The following is a 14,495-nucleotide window of genomic DNA, read 5'->3' on the forward strand; positions in this document are numbered from 1 at the left end:
ATAAAAAATATTATTGTTATTATCCTCCTCTCATCATATTGTTTAGCACCTTAGAATCATGTTTCAATGACCGATAATTTTACTGAACTGGATGACATCTTGAATTGTCACATCCAAATTATTTTCAAGCGAAATTATGATCCCAATATTTATACAGTAAAGAAAATATATAACTAAAAAATATTTCACATTTAAGTTCTAATTAACATCTCGCAGCAGAAGTTCTCATTTGGTTTGAGATTATTAGTGTTTTTATTAATGGTGGGCAAGACTCCTCGAGATGGTGATGAGCGACTTTTTCGACACCGTAATGTCTCCAGTGCAGTGAAGGGGCTGAAATCTACGTGTGATTTCAAAATTCCACAACCCATTTCACGAAGCAGGTTGGCCTCATCAATTCCTGAGGAACATAAAGCTTTTTCCAAAAAATACGATCTTTTGAACAAAATTTTTCATTAGGTTTATCATACTCTGGACAAAATCATTAATTGCATACGTACTGCTAGTATATATATATATATATATATATATATATATATATATATATATATATATATATATATATATATATATATATATTATATATATATGTATATATATATGTCGTACCTAGTAGCCAGAATGCACTTCTCGGCCAACTATGCAAGGCCCGATTTGCCTAATAACCCAAGATTTCATGAATTAATTGTTGTTCGACTACCTAACCTAACCTAACCTAACTTTTCGGCTACCTAACCTAACCTATAAAGATAGGTTAGGTTAGGTTCGGTCATATATCTACATTAATTTTAACTCCAACAAAAAAAATTGACCTCATACATAATGAAATGGGTAGCTTTATCATTTCATAAGAAAAAAATTTGAGAAAATATATTAATTCAGGAAAACTTGGCTTATTACGCAAATCGGGGCTTGCATAGCAGGCCGAGTACTACGTTCTGGCTACTAGGTACAACATATATATATATATATATATATATATATATATATATATATATATATATATATATATATATATATATATATATATATATATATATATATATGTGTGTGTGTGTGTGTGTGTGTGTGTGTGTGTGTGTGTGTATATTCAACTGAAAATTATGTTTAAGGGCGACTGTTCATTTGCAACATAGAAATCTGTGATAGAGCACTCATAGCATCAAGGAGGCTCTATAACACTCATGGTAATCCTGTCAGAGATTTCACAGCCCCGTTTGATGCTGATTTAATATATTTGTTTAAATACGCAATCGGTTTGTGACTCACAATAGTAGATAAATGACAGACACCTTGTAGATAAGTGACAGACTAAATTCTAATTCCTTGAGGTCAAGTGAGTTTTAAGTAACGGGTGACCACAGCAATCCAACCTTCACGATCGCCTCAAGTTTTACAGTCTCCGGTCTGTGTTATCCATCCGGCTCCTCCGTGGTGACCATCCGGTTCTTCTGCAGTTGACGGTCTCTTGAATGAGGCGTCTCTGGGGCACTTAGTGATCCTCGATGGCTACCCAGTTCTTCGGCTATTGGTTACTTGGGCTCAACACATTCTCTTGCAGCACCTCTAAGGTCATGTCACTGTTTAGCGCCTTTGAAGAACAAGGATTCAGAAAGCACTGTGATGAACTAGTTAAAACTTTTCTGTGATTTACAGATGCATTTGTAGTTCTTTACTTTATTTCAGCGATTTCCTGGCATTAACAGCTGCCGACAACTGTGATTCAGACGGATTCTAAGTTTGAAGTCCTAGTGATCAACACTCCGTCATAAATGCCACTGAATAAATCAATATATTTCAGGATTGAATTTTCTAATTTGCCAAACATCCGTCAATGTGCACTAATGCACTGCACACTATTTTCTAATTGCTACACTGTACACTGCTGCACTGTGCACTGTTTCCACTGTGCACTGTTTGCAATGTAACCTGTTGCACTGTAACTACTTCACTGTACACTGGTGCCGTTCACTGCGGTGATTTACACTTATGCTGGGAAGCTTTTAGACATCTCTAGTTCCTGTGACCATGGCCGCTCTCAGATTAGACCGTTTCCCAACGTCCAGAAAACGGTCAATGTAAAGTCTCTTCTTCTAACCTACCAGAGGACCCAACACAGAAAACAGCTCATTTTCGTCAGCCGCTTTCATTCTACAGTACAACAATTTTTGGCCTTATGTGACACATACCATCGAAAAGCGACGCTCTTTTTAAGTGGACAGCTTGCTCAGACACCACTGGTTCCTGTGGTTAAGGCCGGCCTCAGACACCACTGGTTCCTGTGGTTAAGGCAGGCCTCAGACACCACTGGTTCCTGTGGTTAAGACCGGCCTCAGACACCACTGGTTCCTGTGGTTAAGGCCGGCCTCAGACACCACTGGTTCCTGTGGTTAAGACCGGCCTCAGACACCACTGGTTCCTATGGTTAAGGCCGGCCTCAGACACCACTGGTTCCTGTGGTTAAGACCGGCCTCTGACACCACTGGTTCCTGTGGTTAAGACCGGCCTCAGACACCACTGGTTCCTATGGTTAAGGCCGGCCTCAGACACCACTGGTTCCTGTGGTTAAGGCCGGCCTCTGACACCACTGGTTCCTGTGGTTAAGACCGGCCTCATACACCACTAGTTCCTATGGTTAAGGCCGGCCTCAGACACCACTGGTTCCTGTGGTTAAGACCGGCCTCAGACACCACTGGTTCCTATGGTTAAGACCGGCCTCAGACACCACTGGTTCCTGTGGTTAAGACCGGCCTCAGACACCACTGGTTCCTATGGTTAAGGCCAGCCTCAGACACCACTGGTTCCTGTGGATAAGGCCGGCCTCAGATACCACTGGTTCTTGTGGTTAAGACCGGCCTCAGACACCACTGGTTCCCGTGGTTAAGGCCGGCCTCAGATACCACTGGTTCCTGTGGTTAAGACCGGCCTCAGACACCACTGGTTCCTGTGGTTAAGGCCGGCCTCAGATACCACTGGTTCCTGTGGTTAAGACCGGCCTCAGACACCACTGGTTCCCATGGTTAAGGCCGGCCTCAGATACCACTGGTTCTTGTGGTTAAGGCCGCCCTCAGACACCACTGGTTCCCGCGGTTAAGGCCGCCCTCACAACACACTCACACCCTCATATTCCCGAGGCAATGGCGTTGGCCCGCGGTCCTTTTCGACAGTCTCGGGAAGCAGAGACACTTGAAGAAGGTGGGAGGAGGAGGTGGAGGGCGTGTTGACCAGCCCCGAGGCTCCCAGCATGCCCAAGGCGCCTCCCATGACGCCCATGTTAGTTACTTCTCCCATGACACCCATGTCAGTTGCTCCTCCCATGGACCCCATGTTAGTTACTCCTCCAATGGGCACTCCGCTGCGGAAACTGGAACACGAGGAGCTGAGAGAGGTGCCCAGAGGCCGCAGACCTGAGGATAGACAACATTACACATTATCATTTCATATAAAACATTGGGAACATATTTATAAAAGAAATAATAGGACTATTGCTGTTCTACACAACAATTTTTTTCAACTCTCATTCTAATCAAGAATTTCATATTTTGTAAGGAAGTCAATCCTACAACAGCTGAGCATAACACGTATTTATTTGTCTGACAATATATAAAACATCTGGATTGTGAAAAGTAGGCATTTTGTTTATATGCTACGGGGAATTTATGTTAGGTTAAATGTCAAAAGATTGATGAACGTTCGTTTTTCTTTCGCCACTAATGATGATTATATGGAAATTTTTAATTAACTTAAACAATTATTTCTCATACGAATATCCACTAAAGATCCGCACAGCGGTCTCTCTCTCTCTCTCTCTCTCTCTCTCTCTCTCTCTCTCTCTCTCTCTCTCTCTCTCTCTCTCTCTCTCTCTCTCTCTCTCTCTCTCTCTCTCTTTTACACAGATGCTGTATTCCCAAAGGACTACTATAAAGTAAGGAAAGAGAGGGAAGGGAGAGGAGTAGGAGGAGAAGTGGCCCTGCTGATAAGGAAGGACTGGAGTTATGATGAGATGGAAATTCCGGGCTATGACGGGTTCGGTGATTACATAACAGGAACTATATCAATGGGTGGACCTAAGATAATAGTTGCAGTCATTTACAACCCTCCCCTAAATGACAAAAGACCCAGACAGGAGCTTGATAGGAGCAACATGGCAACCAATAATATTATAGAGAGAGCAGCTTCAGTTGCCTCCAGGAATGGCTAAAGACTCTTAATCATGACGATTTCAACCATGGAAAGATAGACTGGGAGAATGGGGGGATCCACAAGGCGGTACACATACATAGAGAGCTAAACTCTTGGAAGTGGCAACAAGGAACTTTCTGAGCCAGCATGTCAAGGAACCCACAACAGTGAGAGGTAATGATGAACCAGCTAGACTCGAGTTGATATTCACCCTGAATGAATCAGAAATAAGGGATGTGAAAGTTGAAGCCCCAATAGGAATGAGTGACCACAGTGTATTGACATTTAAGCACTGGTGGAAATAAGGATAACCTCCAAGGTTGGGATCGGTAGGGAAAAGACTAAATTACCGAAGAGGAAAATATGATGAGATGAAGAACTTCCTCATGGGAATACCATGGGAAACAACTCAAAGAGAAGACTGTACAGGATATAATGGATTATGTCTCCCAGAAATGCCAGGAAGTTGCAGACAGGTTTATCCCGGTCCAAAAGGAGAAAAACGAAAAACAACAGAAAAATCCATGCTTCAACCAGGAATGTAAGTTAGTGAAGCAATTGAATAAAAGAACATGGAGAAAATACATGAATAACAGAACACCGGAGAGCAGGGAGAGATACCAGAGGGCAAGAAATGAGTAACTCAGAGTGAGGAGAGAAGCAGTGAGACAGTATGAAAATGACATTGTGAGTAAAGCTAAGACCCAACCAAAACTGCTCCACAGCCACATCAGGAGGAAAACAGCAGTGAAGGAACAAGTGATGAAACTGAGAAAAGGGAAGAACAGATACACAGAGAAAAGATTCCAGGAGGTCTTCACAAAAGAACAAGGAGAAACCCCTGCACTAAATGAGGAGGCAAACCAAGCAACCTTGGAGAAATTTGACCTCACCAGTGATGAGGTCAAAAGAAATTTGTTGGAGCTAAATCTAACAAAGGCTGTTGGGCCTGTGAGAATCTCACCGTGGATTCTAAAGGAAGGTGCAGAAGCACTAAGTGCGCTACTCTCTATGGTGAATAACAGGTCACAGGAAACAGGTGACCTACCAGAAGGCTGGAAGACAGCTAGTGTAGTCCCAATATACAAAAAGGGTAACAGACAGGAGGCACTGAATTACAGGCCAGTTTCCCTAACTTGTATTCCATGCAAGATGACGGAGACGATCGTGAGGGAAAAGCCTCGTAGAGTATTTGGAGGGAAATAGATTTGTAACACACCATCACCATAAATCACATGGTGATGGTGTGATTTATGGTGCACGATTTACCATCAGAGATGGTAAATCATGCCTCACAAGTTTCACAGAATTCTTTGACCAAGCAACAAAAATTAGGCAAGAAAGAGAAGAGTGAGAGGACTGTTTTTTTCTTGGACTGTCAGAAAGCCTTTGCCACAGTACCCCATAAGTGGCTGTTACAAAAGTTGGAGCAACTGGCAAGAGTAAAAGGTAAGATGCTCCATTGGATAAGGGAGTATCTAAGCAACAGTAAACAGAGAGTAACTGTGAGGGGGAGACATCAGAGTGGCGAGATGTCACCAGTGCTACAAGACGACCTGGACCGGCTAAAGGAATGGTCTAGAAAATGAATACTAATGTTCAACTCAGGAAAGTGTAAAGTAATGAAATTAGGTGAAGGGAGCAGAAGGCTGAACACAAGGTACCATCTGGGAGGTGAAATCCTGCAGTAATCAAATAGAGAGCAAGATCTGGGGGTTGAGATCACACCGAACCTGTCCCCAGAGGCCCACATCAAAAGGATATCATCAGCGGCATATGCTTGGTTGGTCAACATAAGAACTTCCTATAGAAACTTGTATAAGGAATCGTTCAGGACCCTGTATACTACTTATGTCAGACCAATCGTGGAATATGCAGCTCCAGCCTGGAGTCCATACCTAGTTAAACACAAGACAAAGTTAGAGAAAATTCACCGGTATGGCAAGAGACTCGTCCTGGAACTGAGAGGTATGAGCTACGAGGAAAGACTAAAGGACCTGAACCTCACGTCCCTGGAAAACAGAATAGTAAGTGGAGACATGATAACCACGTACAAAATTCTCAGGGGAATTGACAGGGTGGACAAAGACAAACACTTCAGTACGGGTGGAACACGAACAAGGGGGCACAGGTGGAACCTTAGTACCCAGATGAACCACAGAGACATTAGAAAGAATTTTTTAGAGTCAGAGTAGTTAACAAATGGAATGCACTAGAAAGTGATGTGGTGGAGGTTGACCCCATACACAGTTTCAAATGTAGGTATGATAGAGCCCAGTAGGCTCAGAAATCTGTAAACCAGTTGATTGACGGTTTAGAGGTGGGACCAAAGAGACAAAGCTCAACTCCTGCAATCACAACTAGGTGAGTACACAAACACACACACACACAGACACACACACACACACACACATATTGTTGATTGACGGTTGAGAGGCGGGACCAAAGAGCCAGAGCTCAACCCCCGCAAACACAACTAGGTGAGTACACACACACACACACACACACACACACACACACAGAAGGAAAAAGACTTGGGGTTGATATCACGTCAGACCTGTCCCCTGCAGCCCATATCAAGAAGATAACATCAGCGGCATTTTCCAGGCTGGCCAACATATGAACGGCATTCAGAAACTTGTGTAAAGAATCATTCACAACTTTGTATACCACATATGTCAGGCCAATCCTGGAGTATGTAGCCCCAGCATGGAGTCCATATCTAGTCAAGGATAAGACTAAACTGGAAAAGGTTGAAAGTTTTGCCACCAGACTAGTACCCGAGCTGAAAGATATGAGCTACGAGGAGAAACTACGGGAATTCAACCTCACGTCGCTGGAAGACAGAAGAGTTAGGGGGGGACATGATCACCACATTCAAGATTCTCAAAGAAATTGATAGGGTAGACAAAGACAGGCTATTTAAAACAACGGGTACACGCACTAGGGGACACAGGTGGAAACTGAGTGCCCAAATGAGTCACAGAGATACTAGAAAGAACTTTTTTAGTGTCAGTGTGGTTGACAAATGGAATGCATTAGGAAGTGATGTGGTGGAGGCTGACTCTATACACAGTTTCAAGTGTAGATATGATAGAGCCCAATAGGCTCAGGAACCTGTACACCAGTTGATTGACAGTTGAGAGGCGGGACCAAAGGGCCAGAGCTCAACCCCCGCAGGCACAAATAGGTGAGTACACGTCATTTAAACGCCAATCCTGCTTGTTTATTTGTAAAAAAAAATACATGTATTGTGTTCAGGTGGAAAAATATTTGAAATATACTTAAATTGTGTGGTTGGGTTGTTTACCAGCGTGTGTGGAGCCTCACTGGACGCGGGTCTCACAACAACACTAACTAAAGGCTTGACACATAAGACATCCGTTACAAGTGATGCCGCTCAGGAGATGCAGGTGCTTTGACAGTCTTCTTCCAATTGCTAGGGAGGTGACATGTGACGTCATCACCGGCTGAGCCAATGGTGTGGCCGGATGCAGGAGAGGAAGTAGGTCGCGGCCGGATGGGCGGACAGTGAAATTTTTTTTCCGCGAATGAAAGGCTGGCCAGAGTATACGGGACACATACAACGGTCAATACAGCAAGCAATGGTCAAGACAACTCCAAGCTGTCGTGGCAGGATATCCAGGGCTGGACTGTGGTGCTGTACAACCCTGGACAACACTCCAGAAGACGTGAGCCGTTACTGTTGAAGAGAGCGGACACCAGGACAGTGGTGGTGGCTAGTTGTTAGTGATGGTTATTGTGGAGCCATGCCAGTGTCCGGCGATAATGGTGGTATGGCAGGTCGTGCAGGCCTAACAGAGAAGGAAAGCGCGAGACGAGGAAAGAGCCATGTGGATAGATATGCTTTTATTTTCATGAACTGAAAAGGAGGCATTTATTTGCATATGTTCTTACAGTATTTTCTAATCATAATGCCCCACTAAGTCTTACTCATTTGTTATGAAATATTACCTGAGGCAAAGACACACTCATCTGTACTGAGCTGCTAAACACCTCAAATGATATGGTGGAAGTGGTGATAGTCAAAATAGAGATCCTAAATGTAGTTGTTGTCCTTGTATATAAGTCACCGGAGGCAAACCCTCAGCAGTTTAAAGACCAACTAATGAAAATAGAACACTGCTTGGAAAACCTCACAAATCCAGCTCCGAACATCATCCTGCTTGGGGACTTCAACCTACGGCACCTGAAATGGAAGCACCTGGCTAATACAGTAATATCAGAAAGAATACCAGGAAGTAGTCTAAATGAACAGGCACATGCAAATGACCTGCTACGGATGTGCGACAGGTTTGCCTTAAACCAGCAAATAGTAGAACCAACTAGGAAGGAGAACACGCTGGACCTCATTTTCACTAATAATGATGAGTTGATCGGGAACATAATGATTACAAATACCTGTTACTCAGATCACAACTTAATTGAAGTTCTGACAACCATGGGGAATGAACCTTCAAAACCAGTCCAGATTCCCGGTGGAGGAGATTTCAGCAAATTCAACTTCAATAATAAACGGATAAACTGGGAGCAAATAAACCAGGACTTCACAGAAATAAACTGGGAAGAACAGCTAGGAAATGCAAACCTGAACCAGTGCCTGGAAAAAATAAGCTCAGTAGCAATAGAAATATGTTCAAACCGCATACCCCTAAGAAAAAAGAGAAAGAGATGCAGATTGGAACGGGAACGTCGTTCCCTATATAGGCGAAGAAAACGAATCGCAGAACAACTTGAGAGTCGCACCCTATCTCAAGAACGGCGAAGAAGGTTAGGTAGAGAAATAGAAACAATTGAACTCAAGCTACAAGAATCATACAAAACCCAGGAGAGGCAAAAAGAGCAAAAGACCGTCAGTGAAATAGAGAGAAATCCGAAATATTTTTTCTTCTATGCAAAATCAAGATAAAAAACCACATCTAGTATCGGGCCCCTGCGAAAGGGAGATGGAACTTTCACCGATGACAACAAAGAAATGAGCGAGTTACTGAGGAAGCAGTACGACTCTGTTTTCAGCGAGCCATTAAATGCACTAAAGATTGATAACCCAAATGAATTTTTCATGGATATGATACCAACATCAAATCATATATCAGACGTCGCCCTATCCCCACTAGATTTTGAAGAAGCCATAAACAGTATGCCTATGCACTCTGCACCAGGCCCGGATTCTTGGAACTCCATATTCATCAAGAACTGTAAAAAAACACTATCGCAGGCCCTTCACATTCTGTGGAGACAAAGCCTAGATACTGGCGTTATCCCTGACATACTAAAAACAGCAGAGATAGCACCACTCCATAAAGGAGGAAATAAGGCAGAGGCAAAAAATTACAGACCGATAGCACTAACATCGCACATCATAAAAATTTTTGAGAGAGTGCTAAGAAGTAAGATCACAAAATACATGGAATCACAGCATCTCCATAACCCCGGACAACATGGTTTCAGAACAGGGCGCTCTTGCTTGTCGCAGTTGCTGGACCACTATGATATGGCATTAGATGCTATGGAAGACAAACAAAACGCTGATGTAATTTACACAGATTTCGCAAATTTATGTGCAATAACACCATGGTGTTATTGCACATAAAATACGTTCAAAAGGAATTACCGGGAAAATAGGCAGATGGATCTACAATTTCCTGATTAACAGAACCCAATGTGTAATAGTCAACAAAATAAAATCCAGCCCATCAACCGTGAAGAGCTCAGTCCCCCAGGGTACTGTGCTTGCTCCAGTACTTTTTCTCATCCTCATATCGGACATAGACCAGAACACAACCTATAGCACTGTATCATCCTTTGCAGATGACACTAGGATCTTACCTGGTTGATACCTGGTTGATGGGGTTCTGGGAGTTCTTCTTCTCCCCAAGCCCGGCCCGAGGCCAGGCTTGACTTGTGAGAGTTTGGTCCACCAGGCTGTTGCTTGGAGCGGCCCGCAGGCCCACATACCCACCACAGCCCGGTTGGTCCGGCACTCCTTGGAGGAATAAATCTAGTTTCCTCTTGAAAATGTCCACGGTTGTTCCGGCAATATTTCTTATGTTTGCTGGGAGGACGTTGAACAACCGCGGACCTCTGATGTTTATACAGTGTTCTCTGATTGTGCCTATGGCACCTCTGCTCTTCATTTGTTCTATTCTACATTTTCTTCCATGTCGTTCACTCCAGTACGTTGTTATTTTACTGTGTAGATTTGGTACTTGGCCCTCCAGTATCTTCCAGGTGTATATTATTTGATATCTCTCTCGTCTTCTTTCTAGTGAGTACATTTGGAGGGCTTTGAGACGATCCCAATAATGTAGGTGCTTTATTGCGTCTATGCGTGCCGTATATGTTCTCTGTATTCCCTCTATTTCAGCAATCTCTCCTGCTTTGAAGGGGGAAGTGAGTACTGAGCAGTACTCAAGACGGGACAACACAAGTGCCTTGAAGAGTACAACCATTGTGATGGGATCCCTGGATTTGAAAGTTCTCGTAATCCATCCTATCATTTTTCTGGCTGTAGCAATATTTGCTTGGTTATGCTCCTTAAACGTTAGGTCGTCCGACATTATTATTCCCAAATCCTTTACATGCTGTTTTCCTACTATGGGTACATTTGATTGTGTTTTGTACTCTGTATTATGTTTAAGGTCCTCATTTTTACCGTACCTGAGTACCTGGAATTTATCACTGTTAAACATCATGTTATTTTCTGATGCCCAGTCGAAAACTTTATTAATATCAGCTTGAAGTTTTTCAATGTCCTCAGCCGAGGTAATTTTCATACTGATTTTTGTGTCATCTGCAAAGGATGATACGAAGCTGTGACTTGTATTTTTGTCTATATCTGATATGAGAATAAGGAAAAGCAGTGGTGCAAGGACTGTACCCTGAGGTACAGAGCTTTTCACTACACTTGGACTAGATTTTATATGGTTGACAGTTACTCGCTGAGTCCTGTTTGACAGAAAACTGAGTATCCAGCGTCCCACTTTACCGGTTATTCCCATTGACTTCATTTTGTGTGCTATCACGCCATGGTCACATTTATCGAAGGCCTTTGCGAAGTCCGTGTATATCACATCAGCATTCTGTTTCTCTTCTAATGCCTCAGTGACTTTGTCGTAGTGCTCAAGTAGCTGTGAGAGGCACGATCTTCCCGCTCGAAATCCATGTTGGCCTGGGTTATGAAGGTCATTGGTCTCCATGAAATTGGTGACCTGACTCCTAATCACTCTCTCAAATACTTTTATGATGTGCGATGTTAGTGCAACTGGTCTATAATTTTTTGCGAATGCTTTGCTCCCTCCCTTGTGTAGAGGGGCTATGTCTGCTACTTTAAGTGCATCTGGTATCTCCCCCGTGTCCAAGCTCTTCCTCCACACTATACTGAGTGCCTGTGCTACCGGCACTTTGCATTTCTTTATAAATATTGAATTCCATGAGTCTGGACCTGGGGCCGAGTGCATGGGCATGTTTTCAATTTCTTTTTCAAAATTTAGTGCGCTCGTGTTTATATCAGTTATATTTACCGGGGTTTGAATATCCCGCATAAAGAAAATGTCTGGATCTTCCACCTTCATGTTGTTTATTGGAGTGCTAAACATGTCCTCATAAACATGTCTTCATGAGAGTTGGCAACAGAGGACACGGAAAACCTCCAATCAGATGTAGATGAGGTCTTTCTTAGGGCTACAGAAAATAATATGGTGTTTAACGAGGATAAGTTCCAGCTCATGCGCTACGGAAAAATTGAAAATATAAAAACAGAAACCACGTACAAAACTCAGGCAAATCATAACATAGAACGAAAAGGCAATGTAAAGGATCTGAGTGTTCTCATGTCGGAAGACCTTACCTCTAAAGAACACAATAAAGTAGCCGTCACAACTGCAAGAAAAATGACAGATTGGATAACAAGAACTTTTCACACTAGAGATGCTATACCGATGATGATACTTTTCAAAACGCTTGTGCTCTCTAGAGTGGAGTACTGCTGCACAATGACAGCCCCTTTCAAAGCTGGAGAAATTGCTGACCTAGAGAGCGTGCAGAGATCCTTTACTGCTAGAATCCACTCAGTAGAACATCTAAATTACTGGGACCGACTAAAGAGCCTAAATCTGTACTCCCTTGAGCGCAGGCGGGAGAGATACATAATAATTTACACGTGGAAAATAATTGAGGGGCTGGTCCCAAACCTGCACACAGAAATAACACCACATGAGACCAGAAGACATGGCAGGATGTGCAGAATACCCCCGTTGAAAAGCAGAGATGCAACAGGTACTCTGAGAGAGAACTCTATCAACATCAGAGGCCCGAGACTGTTCAACACGCTTCCACTACACATAAGGGGCATAACTGGCAAACCCCTCACAGTGTTCAAGAGAGAACTGGATAAGCACCTCCAAAGGATACCTGGTCAACCAGGCTGTGACTCATACGTCAGGCTGCGAGCAGCCGCGTCTAACAGCCTGGTTGATCAGTCCGGCAACCAGGAGGCCTGGTCGGCGACCGGGCCGCTGGGACGCTGAGCCCCGGAAGCACCTCAAGGTAGCCTCACGGTAAGGAGGTGTAGAGTAAGTAAGGTGCTGCAGCACAGAGTCAGGGACTGGTCCTAATATATTATGTGGAGGTCATATGCTTTATTCTTGTTCAGATTCTGTTAATATAACTTATGCATTATTAAAGGACTCTCTAGGAAGGGAACAATGTTGTTAGGAGTAATCATCCTGGTGGCTCAAGGACAGTCCGGGATCCGCTTCCGAGACCGACCTTATAATTATTAATTGGACTAAATGCCATTATATTAATAATTTTAACAGCTTCTGCATCTTTTAGTGCCAAATACACGTAATATTTTTGTATTATTAATTTCTGACCCCCTAATCAAAGGGAGCGGCGAAGGATAGGGGTGAGGCGATTGTTGCCTGACTAAGGTTGCAAATTGATTAGGCGGGACGGTAGACCGACGGTTTCGCTTCATGCAGGTCGGTGTTCAATCACGGACCGTGCAAGTGGGTTAAGCACCATTCCGATCCCCCATACCATCCCTAATCATTATTCTGACCCCTACCAAGGGGTATATAGTCGTAATGGCTAAGCGCATTCACGTGATAGTTCCCTTGTAGTGATCCGCCATTTCTTACATCTTCATTCTGGGTCAATGGAAGACCATCGAATAGCTGTATGCTCGAAGTCACATTCATCTGGATGTTGAGTACTGGTGTCAGCTGCCGAATGAACACAGCCTCAATCATACGAAGCCTCTAACGATCGTGGTGTGCTATCGGGTTTAGCACGGGTACAACACGCACAAGGGGACACAGGTGGAAGCTGAGTGCCCAAATGAGCTAGAGAGATATTACAAAGAACGATTTCAGTGTCAGGGTAGTTAACAGATGGAATGCATTAGGCAGTGATGTGGTGCTGGCTGACTCCATACACAGTTTCAAATGTAGATATGATAGAGCTCAGAAAGCAAAGGATTCTGTAAAACACTTGATTGACAGTTGAGAGGCGGGACCAAAGAGCCAGAGTTCAAACCCAGCAAGCAAAAACTAGGTGAGTACAACAAGGTAAGTACTATACGTGACCCTACTTTCCTGGTCGTAAATAGGTACTCACCGAACCCACCTTCAAGCACCACCACTATACTCACCTAACCCACGTTAGAGCACCACCAATATACTCACCTAACCAACCTTCAAGCACCACCACTATACTCACCTAAACCACCTTCAAGCACCTTCACTATACTCACCTAACCCACCTTCAAGAACCATCCCTATACTCATCTAATCCACTTTCAAACACCACTACTATACTCAGCTACCCCACCTTCAAGCACCACCACCAATATACTCACCTAACCCACCTTCAAGGACCACCTATATACTCACCTAACCCACCTTCAAGCACCACCACTATACTCACTTAACCCACCTTCAAGCAAAATCACTATACTCACCTAACCATCCTTCAAGCACCACCAAAATACTCACCTAACCCACCTTCAAGAACCATCCCTATACTCATCTAACCCACTCTCATGCACCACCACTATACTCACCTAACCCACCTTCAAGCACCACCACTATACTTACCTAACCCTCCCACAAGCACCACCACTATACTCAACTAACCCACCTACAAATACCACCACCACTATACTCTCCTAACCCACCGTCAAGCACCACCACCACTATACTCACCTAACTCTCCCACAAGCACCACCACTATACTCACCTAACCCACATTCAAGGACCAGCACTATACTTACCTAACCCACCTTCAAA

General features: G+C 43.6%; 1 protein-coding gene across 1 annotated transcript in view; it reads right to left on the minus strand.

Moving 5' to 3' along the window:
- Positions 1–191: 191 nt before the first annotated feature.
- The window catches only part of LOC138371747 (uncharacterized), a 311,310-nt gene continuing 297,006 nt past the window's right edge, over positions 192–14,495 (minus strand). The window contains exons 9-10 of the mRNA XM_069336768.1: positions 3,120–3,407; positions 192–400 (exon numbers count right to left, since the gene is read on the minus strand). Of these exons, the coding sequence (XP_069192869.1) occupies positions 192–400; positions 3,120–3,407 (497 nt within the window). The remainder of the gene's footprint in view (positions 401–3,119; positions 3,408–14,495) is intronic.

This window comes from Procambarus clarkii, chromosome 36 (assembly GCF_040958095.1).
Source record: "Procambarus clarkii isolate CNS0578487 chromosome 36, FALCON_Pclarkii_2.0, whole genome shotgun sequence".
NCBI lineage: Eukaryota > Metazoa > Arthropoda > Malacostraca > Decapoda > Cambaridae > Procambarus > Procambarus clarkii.